Source organism: Aphis gossypii, chromosome X (genome assembly GCF_020184175.1).
Source record: "Aphis gossypii isolate Hap1 chromosome X, ASM2018417v2, whole genome shotgun sequence".
In the NCBI taxonomy this organism is placed as follows: domain Eukaryota; kingdom Metazoa; phylum Arthropoda; class Insecta; order Hemiptera; family Aphididae; genus Aphis; species Aphis gossypii.
The window spans coordinates 39,694,310-39,720,478 of NC_065533.1; the positions used below are offsets into that span (position 1 = coordinate 39,694,310).

At 26.5% G+C, this 26,169-nt stretch overlaps 1 protein-coding gene across 2 annotated transcripts in view; it reads left to right on the forward strand.

Annotated features, from left to right (window-relative positions):
• The window catches only part of LOC114127544 (serine/threonine-protein kinase BRSK2), a 94,853-nt gene that overhangs the window by 55,339 nt on the left and 13,345 nt on the right, over nucleotides 1–26,169 (forward strand). For both annotated transcript variants that reach the window (XM_050205901.1, XM_050205900.1), the window contains exons 9-12: nucleotides 1,139–1,264; nucleotides 1,339–1,541; nucleotides 1,663–1,782; nucleotides 1,976–2,145. In XM_050205901.1, the coding sequence (XP_050061858.1) occupies nucleotides 1,139–1,264; nucleotides 1,339–1,541; nucleotides 1,663–1,782; nucleotides 1,976–2,145 (619 nt within the window). The remainder of the gene's footprint in view (nucleotides 1–1,138; nucleotides 1,265–1,338; nucleotides 1,542–1,662; nucleotides 1,783–1,975; nucleotides 2,146–26,169) is intronic.

Genomic DNA, 26,169 nt, shown 5'->3' on the forward strand with positions numbered 1-26,169 from the left:
AACATTTTGAATGAGCTGAATAATAAAATATAATTTTTACAATGATAGAATTTTCGTCTATATCCATATAATCTATACAACAATTTAAATATATATTATTGCCTATAGTGTGTTAGATGAAACTTAAATGAAATATCAATGAATACTTTTAACGAGTGAAGTAATCACATATTAACCAAAATTATGTAGTTTAATGTTATACGCACAATTTTGAATATTGTTCTTATTTATAAAAAAAATATATATTCGATAATTATTATATTAGTATTATTATTATCAGCAACTATCGGTATTTCTTATTATAATAGGTATACGCATTAATTTAAAAAAATGTGAATAGGTACCTATTTAATTTTGTTGTGTATTATTTTCCATCTTAAAATAAAAGCAAACAATACATTTTTTTTTACAAATCTCAAGTAAAAATATAATTTTAAAAGCTGTTAACAAATGGTAAACAGCCATGCGACGTTTTATTGACACTATATTTAATATTATACTATATCTATATTTTTGTACTTAAAACGATTGTGAAACTTGAATTTTAATAAAATGTTTGGGTTTTTGGTTTATTTATTTAAAATATTATAACTTGTAATAGTTATTTGTAAGTTTATAATTTTGTGCAAAATGGTCATTTGTCGTGGAAAAAGTTTTTCATGTCATGACGTGACCGCTTCATCGTAAAAAGTAAAAGTTACTTTTATAGTATTTTAAATATTAAAACAAAAAAAACACTATATTAAATCGCTGACACCATTGTCGTCTTAGTAAAATAATAAAAAAAAAAACAAAAAAACCCAAAAATAATCGTCTAAATCATTCTTCGACATTTATCTACATAACAACAACACCATATTTCTTAAGCTTGACTGTACTTAACGTAATTAACTTAGATTTCATGTAATATTATTTATTTCTCTAAATACAAAATAATATAATTACTATCATCAATATGACTAACAATGTCTTCTGCTTTTAATGATGATTATAGCTCCTTTAATAACTGAAAATATAATTTTGTGTGTATTTTAATAATCTGTTTTCGAGTACTATCTAAGACTAAAAGCGTTGAACAAAATGTGTGAAACTTTGTAGCTTAAGGTTTGTAACGTTAATTTTTTTTTCTCTACCACAGAAATCGTATCTACTACAGGAGAGGAAGTTATAACAACGTAAGTTCTGCGGGCGGCAACATGTGCGGTGGTTCAAGTTTAGCCAGTTCTTCGACCTTAGCTGGTATATTATCACCCCTTCCTCAAAGGTAACATTTGGTAAAAAGGGAAAACTATTTCATTTTCGGTACTAACGGACCTGTCATTATTTTACGACTATTAGGTCAAATAACTCAAACTATCGTTACCACAATCACCACAAAAGTCAACAGTCAAAGAACTCATCAATTTCTCCACACGGCAATTACATTTCTGCACACAACCAGACGTTGGACACAAACAGCTCGTGCTCGGCACCTGTTCCCCCGTCGCCCGTACACCACGCGAAGCAGGCAAAAGTCGAAGTACCTTCATCTCCGAACCACAGTAAATCCAAAACACTGATATAATATAAATAAAATATAAAATAATATTATGATGCAATATCGAGTAGACTAAAATTTATAACTTAGGTAATATGAATAATGCGTATGTATTATTATTTCAGTGGTCATCTGCACGCCTCCAGGATCTCCTCAACACCTGTCCAACCATTGGAAATCAAGGCTTACATCGATCCGAAACAGCGTACTGGGGTCACCAAAATTCCACAGACGTAAACCTCAAAGTAATTATGCATCAATATTTCATTATGATTGCCTAACCATTTAAAATAGCGATATAGGTTAAAAACGGTGACGCTTTTTTTTTTTTTAAAACAAACTAAATTTAAACAATCTTAAGTTTTATGACTACCAAAGACCAAAATACAGTTGATAAAATTATGCATTCCTTTTATTTTATGTATTTTGTGTAAACAGTTGACATGGACACACCGTATAAACCGACACCGGAATCTTCTCCGGAACTAACAAAAAAATCGTGGTTTGGAAGTTTGATGGCGTCCGAGAAAGACGAGACGTTCACTATTTTGATAACAGGAAAACCGTTATCCACCGTAAAGGCTGACTTAATCCACGCTCTGCTTTCGGTAAGTAGTATTAAAATATATTTTAATCGAAAACGTCACCTAGACGATTAAAAGAGAATTGATTTATAATAATGAATGAATAATATTATATTGATCACAGTCAGGAAACTTGAACTGATCTTATTTTATTTTTATTTTATCTCTTTTTGGCGGAGAGGTGGACAAATATAAAATTGTATAGTCTATCGTGTATTTAAAATTATATTAATGGAAGAAATAACATATTACTGCCCTTCAAATAATATAGCAACATTGACCTTTGCATTTTATATATTGTAAGCATACGTCATTACTTAAGTTAGGTTCCTTGACGTTGAGTAAAATTATAAAATTAGTGAGAATATAATATTACAAGTTAGTACTATCTATATCATAAATTATAATAATTAAATATAAAACTTTAAGTTTACCAAACATTATAATATAATTAATAATTATACTTATATGAATATTTAATCATAACTCATAAGATTTATGTATAGAAATTATGTAAGCGCACACAGAAAAATAATATTCAAACTTATAAATAATTTTTTTTTAAGTGTTGTAAATTTCAAGTAATTATTATTTAAGATAAGGGACTAAAACAATATATTTTTGCAACTAAAATAATCTAACGACTGCGCCGTTACCTTTATAAACGTAACTATTGCGCGCGCTGTATTATTTTTATTTCCAATATGCAACGTGCCAAATATATAACACTGTAGTATCCACGCTGTTTGTGCGATCCGTGTATTACCATAATAGTAGGTTACTTAGTATTAATTATTGTCAATGTCATACAAGCTTACTCTAACTAAGAAGTAATTGGATATTACTCAGATAATCTTTCTTTTATATTCAAAATTATATTTGTTGTTAATATTCATGTAGCTACGAATAGACAATAATATTACTTATATGGGCAATGTACGCAATGTAACTGTGTTCGTATTTAAGTTGTGGTAGTGAGTATTCATAGTCTTACCAACGGTACAGAACTTTTATTCGTAGTGTTAACGTTTTTTATTTATTTTCTAAAATCGAGAATGAAATTCGTCATATACTTGTAAGTTCGAAAAAAGAGATATTTGTTAATAGTGAATGGACACGCATTTCGATATATCAAACAGCGGACTGATGGATATGTCAGATGGAAATGCTGTAAAAAACATGTACAGCTACATTATTAAGAACAAATAATAATTCCATTTTCCAAAAAACTAGTACGCTTAAACACACCATAGATTATAGATATATATATTATTTAATAATCATAATTTCCTTTATTTTACGTATACAGTAGTATAGTGAATATTTATGTTATCATTATATATATATATGTGTATGATATTTTGTTTAAACTAATAATAATATTCTTGGTATCGGAGCTTTATAATTTAATTTAACTTTTTAACATTATTTACTGTTTATTTTATCTTATTCGCATTTATCTAAAAAAAAATTCTTGTGATATCTTGATTTTATTATAGTAAATTAAAATATGAGACAAAATATTTGAAACGCACAACATTAAAAGTAATTGTAAAATTTTCTATTTACCGTTTAAAATATATTTATAAAAAAATTGCTACGTCGTACACGTCTAAAGAGGCAAATCATATTATTTCCTCACCACGCGCAATTCTACTCCACTTTCACTGAAAAGGTAATATGTCATGGAGTAACTGTACCTTTGCACAACACATTCCGCCTATGATCGCAATATTATTATAGTATCTTGAAATTTGTCATTTTCGTTCTAGTTGCCAATCGTTATTATGAAAAAAAAAAAATTAATATCAACGCTGCCTTAATCGTATTTTAAAAAAAAAAATAATAATTTTTAATCTGTTATAAAACGGATGTTTTATAATTTAATTTATTTTTTTATGCTCAGTCACTTTGATACAATATTATGATCCCACATTCCCACCTATATTACGGCCGGTATCTACGCAATGAATGTGTTTGAACTATATATTTTATAATCGTATTCGTTTAGTGCATTATAGACACGTTTAAGTCCCTGGGGGCAACAAAAAATGAACGGTTTCTTATGTCAACTGCAATTACTATACAGCTATGTCTTTAAAGGAAATAGTCGTAAAGCTGTGCAAGCTTTTGATTGTATTTGTATTTTGTAGCAGTTTTATTCGTCATACGCAGTGATCCTTTCATCTTAGATAACTTCGCTAACGAAATAAACTAATAAACTCGTGAAAGTCAATATAATATATGTATAATGTATATATATAATATTTGCAATGCATTCGCTAGAATTTCCTGCTTCAAATAAAATTCAAAACGTTAGAGGAAATACTCATCAGCTGATATATATTTGTATTATATATACACAATATATAAATACATATACAATATATTATATAATATTATATACGTAATACGTATTGTATGTGTATAATATAACATAAAATATATTTTTATTCAATTTAATATAGTATACTTTATGTGTGTTATGCCTGCACAGAACCAGACTTTGTTTAGAAGTTTCTTTGATTTTATACATTTATTGTTTGAAATAAATAAACAAAATCTGATATAAACTTAAATTTATATATTATTAGGGTAATTTAAATGACAATAAAATATCCCTTTTATACAGTAAATTATTTAGTGGATAATTTTTTTGAAAATATTTATGTATCAAAATCAAAATCGAACGAGTAATTTTTAAGTTTTTTTTTACAAATGTATGTATTAAGCATAATAAGTCCAAAATAATATGTTTGGAAGATACGGTCATTTGAGGTCTATGGTAAATTGAAAACTTCAGTAGACAATTAATATTAATTTATCAAAATTAATAATTTATAAAAAATAGTCTACATATTATAAATATTAGATTTGGTGTAACATATATTTTATATTTTTGACAACTATTATCTTTAAAACAAATACTTAAATAGTTAAATAACTCAAAATCTACTCAAAAGAATTAAAAATAATAAAAATATCCACTAAATAGTTAGGTTAGGTTAGTAAAAAAGGGGGTTGTTATCTAAAAAACAGAAGTATTTATTACCACTGAATACTTTTTAAGTAGATAAAAACGTTTCAAAAATTTGAGTAAAAGGTTTTTAATTAGTATATTATTTAAAAGTTCCAAAAATCATAATTTGATAAATTCATGAAAAATTTGGGGAATCACTATGTACAATATTAACAGTATGCATAAGGGAAATATTTAAATTTCGAATAAAACAAATCAAATTGAAGTCAAATAAATGAACAACAAAATCGCTGTAACAACAACAACAATAATAATAATAAAGCATTAAACAAACATGATATATTTTTAGTCGCGATTTAAATTTCACCCCAAGCATATTTCTTTTATTAAAAACGTACGATGTTGATGCGAAAATAAATAATAACAATAATAATAACAGTAATGAAAAAAAGATATTCTAGGTATTTGGAACGTCTGTCGAGTATTTTAGGGTGAGACGAAAATAATATGTCTGTTGGTAGTATTATCTATATACCTACGCGATGAGAATGTCACGTTTTCGCGTGACCCGTTTACGTCGTTGGTGTGTGTACAAACCATCATCGTAGCGATAAAGACAAGCGATAGATTTGTGGTAAACAAAAGTGACATCGCGTAAAACAAATACGTCCCATTGTGTGTTTACTCTGTGAACTTATTATTCGGTTCCAAACATTTATATTATGAGAATATTATGCCACTTTTGTTGCTTCCATCTAAAGCCGGTATTACACTGTATAGTTCGTCAACAGCCGGTCGAAAAACATTTTCGTTTGATGTTTACCGACCTTTTTGTGGATCGGTATTGTTTTTCGATAGACCAATGTCAAACCAGTGTACTGCCGGCTTTCCGAATGCGAAAAGTATGTACGTCCACCCGCTCGCGTTTAATTTTTATTTATATTCGCAGAGTACAAGTACAGAGCTAGGATTTCAAATAATTATAAAACATTTTAATTGGACACTTAATGCAAAAGAAATAGTTTTTCAGTGAAATCGCTTTACAAAATTCAAAAAGTTCATTTCTAGTTACAGACGATACAATATATAGGTACAAAGTAGTTTATGAAAAACGATAGGAGTGTACCGAATAAAAAAAAAATTATATCATATTAGAATTTTCTACTCGATGAAGTATTTATTTACATCTAAATTAAGTTTCGAAAACGGTACATATACTCATAATATCATTTTACTTCAATATGTGTAATAACCAATATCAAAATATACGAAAACATTTATGCTATAATCATCAGATATGCAGAAATGTGCAAAAAAAAGTGATGTCATTAGTTTGAAACAGTTAGGTACGGTTCGTAAAAATTACTGACATAAATCAAAAACTATGAAAAGTAAAAAAATATATATATGATAAAATATATATGATCGTGTACTTTTGCACTAGCATCGGTATTGTGCGGCATTATTATTATATTTATTTGACAGCAATGATCGAAGAGCGAAATACTTACAATTGTTACTTTTTTCTTCTTATTATTTGTCTGCTGTTGAGCAATGCACCATATGTTACAAAAAAAATCCTATTTCTAGGAAAAGGAGTTACAGAAAACATTTGCACCAGCAGTGGTATAATCCATACGGTGCACAGTTCGACAGTATAGACTGGCCTTGCCTGTATAGGGTAGTCTGTAGTAGTGACCGGTCAAACATAAAGCATTGTTGTGGCTTTTAGTAATGTAATTTTGTATATTATATATACAGTGATGTATTCTAAAAATAATCGTAGAATATGCTTTTTTCGCACAGATATGGGACAATAGTAAAAATCTAGTCATTCTGTTAAAAAGCATGTTCTAAACTTATCTTAAATGTGTGTTTTCACATTTTTAATTTGGTTTTATGATTTTTATTTAGAAAAATACTACGGTAAATAAATAAATACATAATTATTCACGAAAAATACTACTATCAAAATTATTAGGTACTTTTCTAATAGTTATCTACTATTTAATTGGTATAATAAGGGCCGCAATAATTATTTCAAGTTGAAAACTAAAATTCAGAAACATTACAAAAAATCATTGATTCCCAAAATCTTCTAGTATTTACTAATTTCAGATAACTCGTTGGAATAACATTTAAGAATCATACATATAAGAAGTGCACCCTAAAATAACTGATCGCTTTGCGTGCACAAATAGGCCAGTATATTATAATTTATGATGTGTAATGTCTATGGGTAAAAAAGTAGGGTTTTGTTTTGGTACAAACAAAAAGTGACTTTTTACATTTTATGGCTCATAGAAATAATGTATAATATATTATATATTACACTAATTGGATGTTATTTTTGTTATGGGATAGAACAGACGACCTATTCTAATATACCACCCCATCACGGGTGCTATAAAACTACAATGATATAATATATATAACGCTATTTTATATCATATTATTTTTTATAGCTTATTTACGACAGAAAATAAAATAGTCGAAATAATATAAAAACTTGTTATCGTTCGTGACAATGGATACTCTATTTTATTAATAATCATCCAGTAGCTATCGTACTTGTATTTTGTTGTATAATGCGTATACATTAATTATATAACGGTCACTGCGGTGTAATGCTCGCGCATAAATATGCGATAAAGGTTTCACTTTTTATAAAAATAATTATACATTTACAGATTTATTAAAAATTATAAATTACATTGTAGTTACTCAACCATTCGATAAATTTTCTTTTGTGCAATATGCTTTGAATTTGTAATTAGTTTTTTTTATATTATATTATAACACAAGCTGATCTATCCATCTATCTCACCACAATTTTTTCATTTAACATTCAAATTCTGACTTTTGAAATTTTGAAATAGGTATACTTAAAGACCACATTTTAAAATTCTTGAGATTTCGTGTACTTTTAAAAAAAGTTCTGAGACGATACAAACCTCTGTTTTTAAAACGATAAATAACCCCCTTTGCACTGTAAATTATTTAGTGGATATTTTTCTAAAACATTTTGATGTGCCTAATTTATAATTTAAACATAATATAATAATATTTCAAATATTAAACGGTTTATTCTGATAATAAATGTAAAATAGTAGTATAGAAATATGAAATAAATGTATTATTGAATCTTTTGTTTATTATTATAAATTAATATAAATTACTAAAATTATCTACTCATCGTAACCTCCATAGTCTATACCTCCCAAACTCGTTATCATAAACTATTATAATTAATATCCTTAGTACACTGAATTAGATGAATCAAAAACTGCTCGTTTAAATTTTTATTCGCATAAGTCGAAATAATTTTCAGAAAAATTGTTCATAGTTGACAAGGGGCTATTAAATGAAAAATAGAAGTTTTCATTTTCGTCGATACTATCCTTTAGTAATAAAAAATAATACAAACATTTTGGTAAAAATATGGTTTTTGAATATATTAAAAAATTCTTAACATCAAATTTTGAGTAACTGCGTTACTCAAGAAAAAAAAGATAGTTAATATTCTTCACGCTTCATACATTCATCTTGTATAATATAATTTTTATTTAGTGGACTATATAATATGGACATTGGACGCAATAATAATAACATGTGCTTAAATATGCTGTGTTGAGTGTTTAGGTATTAAACATTATTGTATATTAGTATATTACTTATTATTATTATATCAATTAGGTGTAATATTATAGTTCTGGCGTCTAGACGAATAGACAATATCAGTTTATTATTATTGTTTTCGAGTGTAAAGAATATTTTTAGCTCTTAGATAATTACAAAACATAATTCTGCGCCCATCGATATCACATATTATACTGTTAAGCGTCTGAACAACAACCGCACGTGTTACTTGCACAAATGCATACTCACTGTAATACACACGACATGATTGGATTAACGTTAACAATTTCGACGTGGTGTGTAATCAAACGGATCAATTATGTTTATTATATATATATATATATATATGTATATATATTGTGATTTGTGATGGGGAAGAAAATTAAATGCGTTTATTGGACACAATAGGCTGAGACGTAAATAATATAATTGTAATACGACGAGTACCTACATGGACAAAAAATATCATTATTTTTATTTTATTTTTCCAATCAACAACGATATATTGACATATTGTTATAACTTATAACACATAAGTTTAAAAAATTTCAAGTGTATTTCAGTAGACGTTAAACAAAAAAATTTTATTTAAAGTTAATCTCATTCGATAATTTGTTGTGGATGGTACTTCGGTCAAATAGATTTTAGTTTTTAAAATGAATTTGAATTTATTTACAATAAATATTACTTAATTATGTATTCAATCAGAGCGATTTTCGATGTTCCATTAACTATTTGTATCTACAATAAAGGAAATAAACATCATTGATACTTCATCAAAATGCATTAACGAATCAGAATCCATTTTCAAAATTAAAATTCATCAAAACTAAAATCCTATAGACAGTTTTGTGGGGCGATATCACACTTTTGACCTAATGTGCCTGCAGCGAATTACCGATTAAAAATAACACACCAATATACCATTCACGTAATCGAATGGTGATACAAAATTCAAAACAAACACACACTAATTTACATTTATTAATTTATGTATTATACTCGTCACAATATCAGTGAGATGTCACCATAAAGTCCAACTAGAAAATATTTTTATATCAACATATTATAAATGTCCCTATAATATATTTCTCATTAAAATGTGATTGACTCCATTCCATGCAACGTCGTTTAAAAATGAGCCTAACATTATATTTAAGGTTTATCAGAAAATGTTGAATATAATTTAGTTATTTAGTAGGTATATTAAACTATTTAACAAAATTAGAGGTTTCTAAAAAATATATTTTTCTTTATTATTCTATGCATCACCATTACACTCGCTAATTTTGGTTAGTGATCTGACGTTATTTGTCTAATAAATCTAAATTTTGTAATACAATAAAATTGATATCATAAAATAGCATTCTAATCCTTATGACTTTGTGTGATCGTATTAGTTTTGTGATAACATTTAACTTAATAACTAATTAGGAATTACATGGTATTCAATTTATTATTATATATGTGAAAATATTTGCTTTGTTTTTTTACGAGTAAAATAATTTACAGAAGATAACATTTTTTCTAGGTATCATAACACTAATAGCGTTGTGTTCTTGTGTAATATAAGACGAATACCGGAACTTTTTTTATAGCAAAAATTGTATCCACATTTTTTATTTTTTTTTCCTTTAATCCACCCCTTATCATAATAATATGTAAAATTGTAACTCAATAATTTTTATAAGAATATTTTGTAAAGAGATACATACGTGTGTCATATATTTCAAAATTTCTTTTGTCTTTTTTTGTTGCTCCAAATTCCATGATTCATTTACATTCTTCTTATCAATTAGTAGTCACTCTATATTAACATCGATTTTACTACATAGAAGTTAGAACACGCAAAATACGATTGAAATTTCAATCGGCTTTGCAAAGTAATGCGAAGTACTTGCCCAATCATATTGTCAATAGATACACAACAAAGTTGAGCGTTCAAATTCGTACCTTAAGAATTGATCAAAGTAGTCAAACAGTCAATAGTTATGGTCTATAGAGCACAATACGTTGAAAACAAAGTTTTTCTCTTACTCATTTCGACAAAATTGTGCTGATGATGATGGATGGTCCGAAATCATTTTATTAGTACCTAGTTTTAGTTACTTTTCAACCAGAATATAGTGTGAATATAAAATAATATATGTTTAATAATGCAACGAACCAAATCATTTCTATAGGGTATTAACAAATCATTCCCATCGCTTTCGGACGTTAAATAATATATTATATTATAATATGCTGCAACAGCGCAAATAAGGAAAAGCTCAGGGGGCTGAGTTTAAGCATTAAAAGTATATCTTATTTGAATAATATGTAACCTCTCAGGATTTTATCGAGATGTTTTCTGAATTCAAATTATTTTACAAAACTTAAAAGTTTTCAAAGCACAATACATACTTAATTCACAAACAAGTCATTAATTTATTTTACGATAAATTATGTTAACAAAAATACAAGCTAAAAAAGAAAATAAATATTTTATACTGTTGTATATAAGCTGTAAATTGTTGTTTTATGTTTACACAGCACATGTGAATGACGTATACTAGGTATAGTGTTAGAAAAAATAACAAATTTTTAAATATTTGAAAAATAATAAGCATATTAAAAAAAAAAAATGTTTTATAAGTCGAATATTATTGTACGAGTACCTATCAGTATTTTTTTAACGTGGCTTATGAGTTTGGAAAGTTTGGTCTGTCCCGTTCTTTATATTTAGGTTAATTAATCAAATACACATTATAGACTATAGTGTTATTTTATGATATTATATTAGATTCTGAGCGACACGATGAATATATTGATTATATAGAGAAATGTACTGAGAAATTGTTTTATTTTGTAGGTATACACGATAAATAGTCGAAAAAAATCGATTATCAACTTATCGACTTAGATGGTAGTTTTGGATAAAAAATTGGATCTATGTGGTACTTTAAAGAGCTCGAAATTAAAATTTCTCAGTATTTTTTTTTTTTTTTAATTAGAAAAACCAAACAAAAAATTGGAATTTTTAAAAAATCTGTGTTGTATAACTATATGGCTACCTTGAAACGTAATAAATTTAATCTTTACCTAGTTTAATGCGGTTCGTAATAGTCAAAGTTATCGAAACATAAAAACAATAAAAACAGCTATAAAAGTCAAAAGTCAATTATATATATATAACATTTTATACACAGTACCTACTTGCAGCACAATGCACTAGCTGCATAGATATCATAAGAGGACGATAACGTTCTAATAATTTTTTTTTATTATTATTTTCATATAAAAAACTATTGATTATTTTAATTAATAACTTATCACTTTAATATAGCTATATCAAAAAAACCTATCATTAAATATACTTAATGAATAGTTATAAAGGCTGAAAGACTGTTTCCTCTTAGAATCGATTTACGTATACAATAATGTATCATTGAATAAAAATTTTACACGTTCATAGTAGTGTCCCATTTAACACCTAATGTACAGCAGAACGGTACCCACTTGCTCATCTTTTTTTTGACGATGATAAGACATAGCAAATACATGAGAAGTTTGTTTGCTAAAACTACTCGTACCTATATGTTTTATTTTATTACAAATATTTATGTTGTAATATTATTATCTATTACCTATACTATCGAGTATAAGAATAATGGAGTAAGATTCGGAAACTTTTTACCAAAAACCGTGATCCTAATGGTGATAAACAATACTATATTAAACATTTAAACGAAACATTATTATTTCATTACATTGGTCGAAAGAAAAATTACGAATTCGCTTTTTTCGGTTGGTGCACTGCAATCGCATAAATATGACGTATAGAACGTTAAAGAATGTTTTCAGGTAGGTAAAAAGGGTTTAAAAGCGTCGAATGTCAGAATCCTTTGAAACGGGAGAACCATGAAAAACCGCGCTATAACAATAATAATAATAATATAATAAAACGGCCGGTGGGATGGATGGGATAAAAGTACAAGCCATTAATGCCGGCCACCGACTTCCGAGGCGACGGCGTGATGATGTCATAGTCGTAATGGAAAAATTCTTATGGATTCCGGTCGACGTGCGGACTGTGTTTTTTTTCTGACCTATCTGCACTACGTATTTCCATTGTGCCTCGAATATACTGTACATATAGGTGCACGTACAATAAGGGTAGAATTCCGCCGATCCCGGGCCCGGGAACCATCCCACTACCCACAATCGTGGAGTGGCACAACACCAGAAATGTGTGTACGCTGCAAACGGTTTTCTATATTATTTTATCGTCAAATGTGCTGCACTATAATAATACACATAACGTGTGAGTGGTATACATAAGAAACGTCCTGTGGAGATTCAAACTTCTGTTTTTCAAATTACAGCCCCCTTCTCGATGTAAATTATTTATCGGATAGTTTTTCTACAGAACGCATTAATGCATAAAAACTAAAAATTTAACAAATCGTTTTTGAGTTACCTATTTAATCTTGACTCTTGAGTATTATAAATCCACATGATAATGGGTTTGGAAGATATTATGTAAGTTAGGCGATTTAAAAATGTTGTAGTAATTAATATTAATATCTATTGAAATTTATAATTCGTAAAGATCTAATATTACATAATATATTTTATGTACTTTTATTATTTATTTTGTAAAATCGTTTTAAAGAAAGAGGTAATAGGTATCTTTAATATATAAAAATTGAAAATTGATTCACTCGAACTTTTAATTAGGTTCATCAAAATTTTCAATAAATTTATAAACTAAATAATTTTTATTGATTACAACAATTGCCTAATTTTGAAGGTAAAGTAGACAATAATTGTTTTTTTCACTATTTAATATTTATACAAATTTGTTTTATAATACTATGGTCAAGTACTCATCAGTTTCAAAATTTTATTTAAATACAATATTTAATTTATTTTAATATTACTTTTATTTTTTTAACGATATACCACAATAATTAGTTTTTCTCTATGTAATAAATCATATAAGATTACGAAAATTATGATCAATTAATAAGTGTTCATATTATACTAAGAATATTTTGGTGGTGAGTTACATCTTTTCAAATAAAGACAGGTATCATATTAAACGAGTATATTTTATCTTTTTCTTTAATTTAAAGTGTCTTTTTATCTATCCATTCAAATAAAATGCTTATCTGAGATAAATTATATAGATTTTTGTGACAAAATGTACTATTTTATTTTTGTAAAATATTTGTGGGGTTGGTATTTTATATTACCTTTTCTAAGCAATAACCCTGGCTTATTTATTCAAACTTTTGAGTTCTTATACCTCTTGTATATTATATCTTACTTAAATTATTTTGCGATAACCTATATTGTTCATTCACTGTTAACAAGTAACAACGCGATTTATAGTCGTATTTAATACATGTCATATGGGTTTTCATTTTTATATGTAAACAAATTGAAACTCTAATATTATATATTATTACATTTACAGCAGAAATGTTTTTTTATAAATTCTGAAAGTTTTAAATTATCTTTATAAATGTTTTGAGATTGAGATTTATCTATTATTTTATCTAAATAATTGTCAAGTTACTTGTATAACACTGATTGCGACATTACAATCTTTAACACAACATTACATTACACACCACTGTACTGTATAAATTGTACTTACAAAACACACGATGTTAAATTTGATTGTAATATTCGCGATGTATTTGTACAATTCCTTCAATTACTAATGTAATATGAGTAATAACAATATAATATTAAAATCGATCACACAAGCGTGCGCAAGGACGCTGCGAACAGTGCTGTCATTGAATCTGACAATTTATATTAAATTTATGGGACTTGCAATTATTTGTTTATAACAGTTACATAGTATATACTGCGAATAATTTAAAATCATTGAATAATATTGAATTTAAAATAAAATAAAAATAAGGATTTTCAATGCTGATTGTTAATAAAATGAAAAATAATAAAATCAATGCGATGATCTAAAAAATAGTCTTGTGTCTTATACATTATCTATATTATTCTATGTCTGTAATAAATTTATTTATACCTATGTTAATATTAAATTAAATTTTATTCGATTTCAATATATGCGAATAATAGACGAGTAGATAAATTATTTTTACTTTGCGTTTGTGGTCAGGTTAGGTTATCGAGAGTTATTTAGTTGTATGTTGTTTGTCTGCTATAATAATACATCTGATTAGCTAAAAATTTAGCGTTGTTGTACCAGACAAAAAATCCTCCGCACATTTATAACCGATCATTAATTACATGAATTATGATTATTGTGTTACTATTTTGCTACGCCGCGATAAGTAGGTAAATCATACCTATTAATTATTTTATGGATGAAATAATCTTGACATGGTAATAAATGACTAGATATTATTATCGAGGGCTGCATAGACATACTGTTATCAACAACTGCTGACTTTGTAAACACATTGACTGTAACATATTATAACATTATACTTCATGTCTAATGATATACGAGTATTTTACTGTATACATAATACGGTTCACTACACTTCACGTGGAGTTTACATTATATTATGACGATTGTCGATTCACGTGTTCTCCACCGTCTTATCAATTTCTGATTTTTAGGATTTTCAAGCATAACATTTTAAATACTTATAAAATACGGAAATTTGTTTCCTGGGATGATTTCAACTTTTTATTCAAAACATGGGAACTTTTTTGTATAAAAATTGTTGATTTCTTATGCATTATCAAAATCAAAATTCAAACAATTTAATTGATTTTTGAATTATTTTATAAAAATCCTAATAAAATTGTATGTTAGAATAACAGTACATTATTGAAAATTCATACATGGATGTGTATATTAATGTTTTTTTTTTTTATATCGTTGAAAGCGCTGTACATCAAAGAAGAAACAACATACTTATAATTAAATTTATTTGAAATAAAGAATTATCTATTAACGATAAAAAATATATACGTAGATATCAATAATGCTTTAACCTAACTTAACACAAACGACTAATTGATTAATAACACACTTGTTTTTAATCAGATTAGTTCATATAATAAACACAAAAAATAAGTATAAATTATAATTTTAAAATATTGAGATATTTATAACCACTCTAATGTAAAAACTAATGTTAATATCACACACCTTTTGGGATTTTAAAATTCTTAAAAATCATCTAAGTTATTTATTGATGAAGTGATAAACAATCGGGTATATGTTTTATATAAATCCTATAGCGAAATATTATGATATTCATACGGGACATCATACTTATGAAATTCCATCAAAAATATATGTTTTTGAAAGTACAATATCTGAGTATGCACGGACCTAGTTGGTAACGACGAAATAATGAAGGTAGGAATGTTTTCCACCTTGTGCTTTGGGCGAATAATATGAAATATAATACCATTTGAACGTGTGAAAATAATAAAAACAAATTACTGGCCCAGTGGTCGACCATATAATATATAAAATAAAATAAAATAAATAAATAAATAAATTAAGTATATATTACATATAGGTACTATATTATGTGAGACAGCGGGGGGTAATATAATATGGACATGTGGTCGTAACAATTTTATAAAATAAATCGTATAAAGCATTTTTACACCGCTGTAAAATAATAAAGTACTGATACTTTTCAACGAACTTCAATTCGAAAATCGAAACTGCAGCACAATACACGAGTTATAGGTTACATAATATAACTCGTGTATTGTGTTAAATTTATATTGTCACGGTTACTGGGTGAGTTGAATTAGGCTTTCGAGTCAACCGTACTCACTTCTACGACTTAATAATAATAATTAATACTATAGAACCGATCGATTCATTTAAATTTAACTGCTTGAATACACTAGATGACATTGAGGTCATAATGTATAGGTATTTTCGAATTTATAAATGGGATAAAATTAAACTAACTATATTTCATGATATTGTCTAGGAAAAAAATATATAAAATAGAACTATAAATAGGTTTATTTTAGCTTGAATGTTCATCTCAGTTAATGAGCTTTTCGGTGTAGGACGCAAGTAGGTACATGGTAGAGGATTGGATACAGCGCTTTTTGTACATTTGGGTTTAAGCGTAATAACTTCATGATCAAATCGGCTTAGTTCTCGTCCTGGGAAAAACGTATAGTAAATAAAAACAACACAGATTTTTAACACGGTAGAGTAAGTGATCCCGCACACGTTTAAAAAAAATTACTTACAAATAGTGTCACAAGTATATTTTTTGCTTAATTATTCCGGGGACAAAAGTTGGATCCATGCAACCATGCCTAAAAAAACCTTGTCAGCAAACCAAAAACTATCTAAAAGTGAAATTCCTAATCAAATTCTTTAGGTATGTGGTTTTGTACAACGACCAAAAATTCACTCTCTCATTTATAAGAAATATAAATTGGACATGGACGCACCTAGAATAAGATTTAGATCAATGGTTTTTTAATCATTTTTTATTCATGGAACCGTTAGGTGTTTTATAAAAATCCCGGAGTACAGCACCCTACAATATACTATTATGCGTGTATGAATTTTTTATATTTCCAATAATTTTGAGGTACATCTAAGGCCAGTTCACAAAACAATGGTGTTCCGTGGCATACCGGTTGAGAATCGCTGATTTAGATAGATAATTTAGTACTTAGGTACATCGGTGCCTATATATTGTGATGTAATGTGTTAAAAATAAAGAAGAAGCACACTGTTCGATAAATAAGAAAAAAATTTAATGAATACATCGATTTTTACTAATCTCGGTTTGAATACAGTTATTAAAAACTTGAGTCGAATTAGGTCAGACGCTCAAGTGTGTCAGTCAGTGTATACTGTAATACTGTATAGTATACATGATAAAATGGCGAATGCATATTATAATGAATAGAAAACAACAATACTTCCCGGAACAGCTAAGCTGTACACCGCAGCGCCGCCGCGGCCGTCGAGTTGAATTGTACGCTGATCGTTACACCTTTTGTGTAGGACGTGAAGTAGCAAGAATAATGTTTAAAAATACGTAATGTAAAAATATTGTTAACCACCGTTAGTTTTCGCAGTAGATGACGTCAAAAAGAACAAATTGTAATCAAAAGTCAATATAGATAAATGCAATTACATTATGAGGATAGTACCCAAAGGATATGGAAATTACATTAAAAATTAAATCACATCATATACAGGGTGATTTTTTTTTATCAAACAACACTCATTATTTCAAAAAGTATAGACTTTTTTCAAATTTTTTTCTTTTCAAACTTTAAGGTCCATACTGTTTTGGAATTGTAGAACTCTTCCTTATTTTCACCCTTATATTTATTAAAAAAAAACAACTATCAACTTTTGATTCTCAAATGACAACCTATACTTAAAATGTCATAAATTAATATGATTATATTTTTTATGAATTATCACATTCAAATTTTCATTTTTTGTTAATCCGTTGATGAGATATAGCTTCTCAAAGTTAGGTAGTTTTGGGAAGTGTTAGAAGTCGTCAGTTAATAATTAGTAATAATTAATAATATTAGTCCAATTAATAATTATAATTATATGATAATTTGATAATAAGGTATATGGGATAGGTAGTAACAGATACAAATATTATCACCACTCTCCACTACACCATGGGGTCGAAGATATCGAATTCATTAGGTATTATAGCTACTGGATTTTACAAATAAAAATCCCAGATATGACGATGTTAATAAGTATTGATGTTTAACACCTAAAAACCTTCTAAAACCAACGAACTTTGAGCAGCTATAACTCGCCGACGGATCATCAAAAGTTAAAAATTGTAACATAAAAATTCATGAAAAAAAATAGCTTTATTAATTTATGAAATCATTAATATAAGTTGCCATTTGAAAATCAAAAGTTGATAGTTTTTTAACTATTAAATTTAAGGGTGGAAATAAATTAAAATATTATACAGTTGTATAAAAACATGTATCTAGAAATTTGAAAAAAAAATCTATACTTTTTGAAATAATAAGTGCTGTTTGATAAAACAAATCACCCTGCATATTGCAGATCATAGATTGTAATTTATTTGAAAGGAATAGCTAATCGTTGATATAAGATATTAAACATATATAATAAATACGGCATTCCTATCTTCACTCTAAGCAATCAACATTACAGAGATAGAGAGAGATAAACGATAAACTAACATTTAAAAATAAGAAAAAATATATATACCTATTATTATGTATTATAACGATGTTGCGATTAACAATGGTAATTGTAGTCATGTAAACTTGTAGACTTTTATATGATAACGCAGCATCCAAAAGTTTAATATCAATGTAGTTTAATATATCAGTGATAAATATTATCCATTAATGATCAATGCATATCCGGATGACCTTGGAGCGTAGATTAGTCTGTATATTTATGAAATCGCACGTATAGGTACTGCTACATAATTACACTTCAATTGTCTGTGCTCCGAGCGTGTAATTATTTATTATTGATTATCCATCGACTCAGTCTGCGAATATTATTATGTACCTATACACGTGACGTGTCCAAATGATAAACGAACTATGTAGTTAGAATAATGCTATAATAATATGTACTTTACAATACTGTACAGGTTAACTATATTATCAGTATTGACTTAACATTACACTTTTAAATTGGAATAAAAATATACGAATTACATATTTAAACATTATGTATTTTAAAAATGTTATTTACATTTTATGTTTATAAAGAAAATGTTGAAAAACAATTTTAATTTATGAGCATTTTAAGTTAATTATTATGAAATACAAAAAACAAAAATAACAAAATATTTGTTCTTTAAAATGGCCGAGTTTTGGATTTTATAAAATTTTTCGATAGTTTTCTTCGCATTTAGAGAAATTTTAAAAGAGAATAAAAAAAACGACCTATTTAAAATACACCGGACAAGATAAAAGTTTTCAATTGGAAGATAGGTCGATAGGTCACGTGAAACTTTCAGGTCACTCGTTCGACATAGGAAAAAACAACATCGACAAAACTAAAAAAAAAAAAACGAATACGTCATTGGGCAATATTAAAACCAATACATTTTTCGCGCTTTACCGTTCACGCTCAGTACATATCTAAAAAATATAAAAGTCTGAAAATGACGTAATATAATATATTATATGGGAGAGCTTAAACGATTCCGTGTGGAAACACTAAAATTAAATAATCGACCTTATAAAAAGAAATCTTTTACGATAGATATTATATACGACGTCGATCCTTCTGTGTACCTACTTAATAACATTGGGCTTAGATTAATGCCCGTGTTATAGGTATAACATAATAATAATAATATACTGAGATTGTCGCGGGTGTGATGTTCCTACCTGCACGTGTGCTTATTAATATTATACGAGGGATCAAAGTTTGTTGTTTTGTTTTTTTTTTTACTTATTATTGTTAAGGGAGCTATAAATTAATTTCACGACTTTACAAATGAAATATTTAAAAGTTTTTAATGCATATTCGCATATTATCTAGAGATTTTTTGCCTTTGAGGGCTCATCAGTCATTATACCTTATCCATAGATTTTTTAGTAAATACTTGATTACTTTAGCTTATATTTGGCGATAAAAATATAAAATATATATATAAGTATGTGTAAATGTTTTACAATAGTTATGTAATTATAAATAACTGTAAGTTATCATTAAGGACATTGATCTAAGATAAAAATCTTGTAAGTTATGTCATGAGTTATGATCAACAATATAGTATAACCTATAGGTGTAATATGTATTTATTTATATATTCCTTATAATCATACCTATAGATAAATTAATTGTATAAACCATAGAAAAATAATATTATAATATTTATCTAATTTAAAGTTTTAAACATTTTAAATAAATTTCCTTTAATTTTCAATGTAAACACATGAAAATCCGTTGCATATTTTTAGTGTCGTTTAAAATAATGTTTTTGCATTTCTAAGTATACAATATACATACTGCGTGCACCTTTAATAAGTGTACTTAGGCTTGTGTATTGCATTTAAGTTCAAGTCTTATATTCATTATAAATTGTATAATACAGTCGACTCTTGATAACTCGAAATTCAAGGGGAAAAAAATTCGAGTTATCAAAAACTTTTAAAAAGTATGTTTTTATTTTTAAATAATTTTTACATTTAAAAATGTAATTTATTAATTTATTAATTTTAAATTATAGATTTTTAAAATAACATCTTAATTTTTTTTATTTCTGAAGACAATGTACTCGTTGAAATTACAAGATCTTTGGGAATTTCAGGTTTTTTTCTTTTCACCTTTTCCAATAATTTAAGCAAGTTCATTTTTTGTAAATGATAATGTTGTTAATTTTGAACCATAACAACCACTGTATTATTAACACTGTTACACACACGATAAATTATTAAACAAACAGACGACATAAAACTAAACCGAAATCTGTTGTATGAAGTTACCAAGGTTTAAGTTACAAATACTTAGTTAACGGTCAAGTTTTACAAAACAAATCATAAATGAAAAATAATCGCCTTGATAAACTATTTTTAGCACTAAATTTGGATACAAAATTAGAGGTATCAAAAATTTGTCATGTTAATTTCCGAGTTAACAAGATTATTTAAACAATAAGTGTTATTTTTATTTGAAGGGTAATATTAATTATTCGAGATATCGAGAATTTCGAGTTATCAAGGTTCGAGTTATCGAGATTTGACTGTATTATCTTAATTATGTATACATTGTACCTACCTAATAATAATAATAATTAATAATAATATATTAAAATGTGTAGACTGTTATTGTTCAACAACGCAATAATTGTTTTAATCGTCCTTATCCACTTTCAAGTTTGTTAAACATTGTTAAACGGTTATATTTTTTGCTGAACCTATGTCGGTACAATATTTTATTATGATAATACATCACCCGATAACCTGAAAGTATAGTATTGTGAAACATATTATTGTAATAATAGGTATATGAAGACTACGTAATTCTGTCAATAAATAAGTTCTCTCATAATATGCACAATGGAAAATATACTCGAGAAAATAAATTACGTTATATATCGATACCATATTATATAAGTATTTTCAAAAATAAATTATGCATCGCGTATTATAATATCATGATATTATTACTGTATTCATCAGTGTCACAAATGTTCGCATTTGCGATGCAACACCGGTATATACATATTATTCAACACAATTTACGTCCTATACATACATTCAAAAAAACGATTATAATGTTATTATTTCCCACCGACGCGCCGCACACTTTCAACGCCAATAAAATATTGTATTATAATATTATTCTTCGATTTTCAAAAATAGGTTATTCTTTAGTCACGAATTGTGATGACACGTCGATTTTAAAATAGAAATATAGTCGTTCACACACGCACACACGCACACGCACATACATAAAAAACTTCGAGGTAACTTCCTTCGCGTAAAAAAAGCGAATATATAGTAATCACCCATAAACAGGGTTTCCACCTTGGTTTTTTCGTTTCCGGCCTGCATAAAAATACCTCGGAAAACGTTGAATTATTATTATCATTATTATTTATTATATTGGCGCTCGCAAGAGAAATATTCTAAGAAAATTTCATTCGTTGGTTCCGGGTTTGTCTAAAAGTTACCTAATTACAAACATAAAATATACAAAGTGATTATTTTATCACTAATCAGTACATTCATCAGTATGTATATTCATTTTTGTAAACATTTTTTCTTGCCGAGTACATACAGAGTCATTACAGCAACACATAATAATTTAAAAAATTAATCTTACCATTTTTCATCGTTATCAAGAAAATTAACTTAGTTAAAATATTGTGCTATATTAAATTCAAGTATTGTAAAAAAAAAAATCAATGTTTTTCAGAATCACATAAATAAACCAAGGAAATGACTTAATAATAAAAGAGAATTATAGAATGTGATACTAGGTAATTCACGAAGCATGCTCACTTTTTTCATTTAATAATGCATTTATTAAAATATTCGGATCTAAGAATTTTTAAATGTACAATATTAAACTTCAAATCCATATTTTCAGACACCAAAAATTTTTGTATTACTTAAAGAGAGTGCTGTGGTGATACTATCTTCACTTATTTGTATGAGAATTCCCCTTTTTTACTATAAATTAATGAGTAAATAACTTTATTGAAAATGTTGGTACATCAAATTCAAAATTCGAAAAAAGTAGTTTCTTGATTATAATTTATAAACATTAAAACATATTTAAAGTAATTAAAAATAATATGATTGTCTTTAAAAATTATTTTAAAAACATATACGTATATACGTTTTAATCTGTTATAATTCAGTCATTTTTATTTATATTTACTTTATTTATACTTTTTTATTTATTTATTTTCTTAAATAGGCCATAGAAATTTATGAAAAAATCATTGTTAGTCAGAAAAAATCTTGAAAATTTAATACGAGGTTTCTTACATATTTGCTTACAGCAATCGAAACAGTATCGAGTATACTTTTTACAATTATAAGTGTTCAAAGTTTAAAGTTTAAATATTTATGAAATTCGACTAAATCACAAAAATATGTAAATTATTTTATGATTAAAAATGCATAACTTTTTAAAATTGAACATCTTATGCTTAACACCCGAAATAATAATAATAATAATAAAAATATTTGCATAAATTGTTAATGATTAATTGAAATTCAAATGTTAACGATATTAAATATTCATACCCAAAACAACGATTTCTCCATAAATCGTATTTATAGTAATTTAAAAATATTGAAAATACATAACAAGGTTATTTTTTATACGTATTTGAGTTTAAATTTTTGACAAAATTGAATATTTATTTTATTTTTATTTGATAATATATATACCACTAAACTACTCACACGGTTCTAGTTTTCGTTGATATTGACTTCAAACGTAGAGTGACGATTCCTTGGTTGGGTAGCACAACATGATGAAAAGACGTATTTAGTGTGTGCCTTTTCACCGTTCCATCACGTCACGTCTAGAATCGTCTCCAAACTACATTATTGAGACGGATCGTAATGAAACGGATCTGGTGTGCGCGCTGCGTAAAGCATTTACGTTGATATCAACCATATTATACAAAATAATATTATGATAGTTACTTTTTAATAAATTCAATTTGTTTTTAGTAAAAATTAATTCAACCGATCGTACAAGTAATAAAAAAATAATAATAAGTGAATTACAAATAGCTGTATAAATATATAAAAAAAATATCCTTAGAAATATAGTCTGATAAACCGCTTTCGTTCAAAATCGTCTTTCGTTATATACAATTATTTATCAATGACATAACACCTGTAATTACATAAAAGTGAGTTTTTCGATTTTTTTTTTTAATGTCAATGTATACTATAAATAAAAATTTAAACTAGTAGTTTCTGAATTATTTAAATGTATTGTACTAGAGAATATTCCATCAAATTTATTTATATTTTATTTGATAATATAGTATTAAGAATTATTTTCTTTTGTAGGTACACGATGTTTGATCACTCAAAAGCTACTTGTTTAAATCTTTATTTAGACTTATTAACATTTTTAAAACATTTATACATACCTACTTATGTACTTAACAATACATATTACAAAAAGTGGTATTCATTTAAAAAAATAATAAGTTTGTATCGTCACAGCACACAAATCAAAGTATCTGAAAATATGACCTAAGAGTATTACAGGACATAATTGAACTTAATAATATCAAATTCAGCATTTAAATTCATGCATTATAGAAAGAAAGCATATTTGGTGATACATTATATAGGTATATATATAGTGTATTATTTGCATATTATGTGTTTTAAATGTTATATATATGCCTAAAAATATAAATGCACATTGGTCCCGTAATTGTATATAGGTACTAATTCGTGGTATGTGTAAGCAATATACTTGATAAAAATTACAACGGATTTATCATACCATGGTTGGAATTGGAAATGCGATAGGATGCGCAGGTATATAAATATACTACCTACCAGCTACCTTGGTCTGGAATTCTGATTACATGAAATTCAACGAAACTGAAATGACACATGAAAATGTAAAAAATAAAAATAATAAAATAAGAACGTGAAATATAATTTAAATATTCGAATACGAACTTCATTTTCTCATCGTGTTTCGAAATAAATATATTATAAATTTATAATATTATTTCGATGTTTTTAGATTGAAAAAATAATATTTTCACTCAGTACTACATTTTGAATTTATCGGATTGGATATAGATTCACTATATATATATATGTGTGTATTTCTCGTCGTTAATTTCAACCTATTGTAACCTAAATGCTAGAAGTAAGAGTAAGAGTAGTTAAAAATTTGCATTATTGAGGGTAACTAGTTATAGGTTAATAAAATATGATGAAAAACTTAAAACTAAATAAAAACAATTTGAAATCTAAACAAACTTCCTTCAAATAGTTTAATTTTCATTATTCCTCAAATTCAATTTGACTAGCATTGGTTCATTTTTTTTTTTTTTTGTTTTTTTTTAGGCGGTCAGGCAGCTTATATATCCCTAAGTTTCTAATACACTTTATAATATGTTTTTCGATATTGATATTTTAGTAATTTATTTTATTATTTATTTTATTTTATTTAGTACTACATAAATTTATAATGATACATTACTGTATTCTGTGAATAGGGTTATGCTATAAATAGGTAATATTTGAATAGGTATATATCTTAAATAAATCTAAATATTTTGAAAATATTATTGCATAAAATGAAATGTATAATATGCATACAAGTTTTAAGTTCCACAAATAATGTTTTTAAATTATAGCAAAATAATATAAAATATTATTATTTATTGTTTAAATATGTAATTTAATACCAATTTTAACATAAAACGTTTGTACAAATAGACGTTGTTAAAAATTGTTTTATATTTTTTAGTTCCGATATGAATTACTTTAGGGGAATATTATATTAAAATTTTAAAATTAGGTTAGGTTTTAAAATTGAAAATTTCATACATTTTTTAAATTTTTTACTGTAAATATACAATACTAGTAATTTGTGTTTAGGAAAAATGTAAGCTTCAAATGCATAAAAAAGTTCGTTTTTGAATAACCTACCAAAAATAAAATAAAAAATACATTTTTCCGAAAAATAAAAAGTGTTCGTATTTATTTAACTTATTTTATTCTGACTATGAAAAAAAGTACTAAATGATTTTTACTTTTGACCCCTCTCCCCTCCTCCTCATAATATTAACCAAGTATAATTTCGTATCAGAAACCACCACTAAAATTGAAAATCTAAGCAATTTTACTAATTCAAAAAGTATTTACGTAGGTACACACAAAAAAAAAACATCGTTGTAAAATTAATACATTTATTATTCCACTTAGAATATAAAATATGATATTATATAGTTATT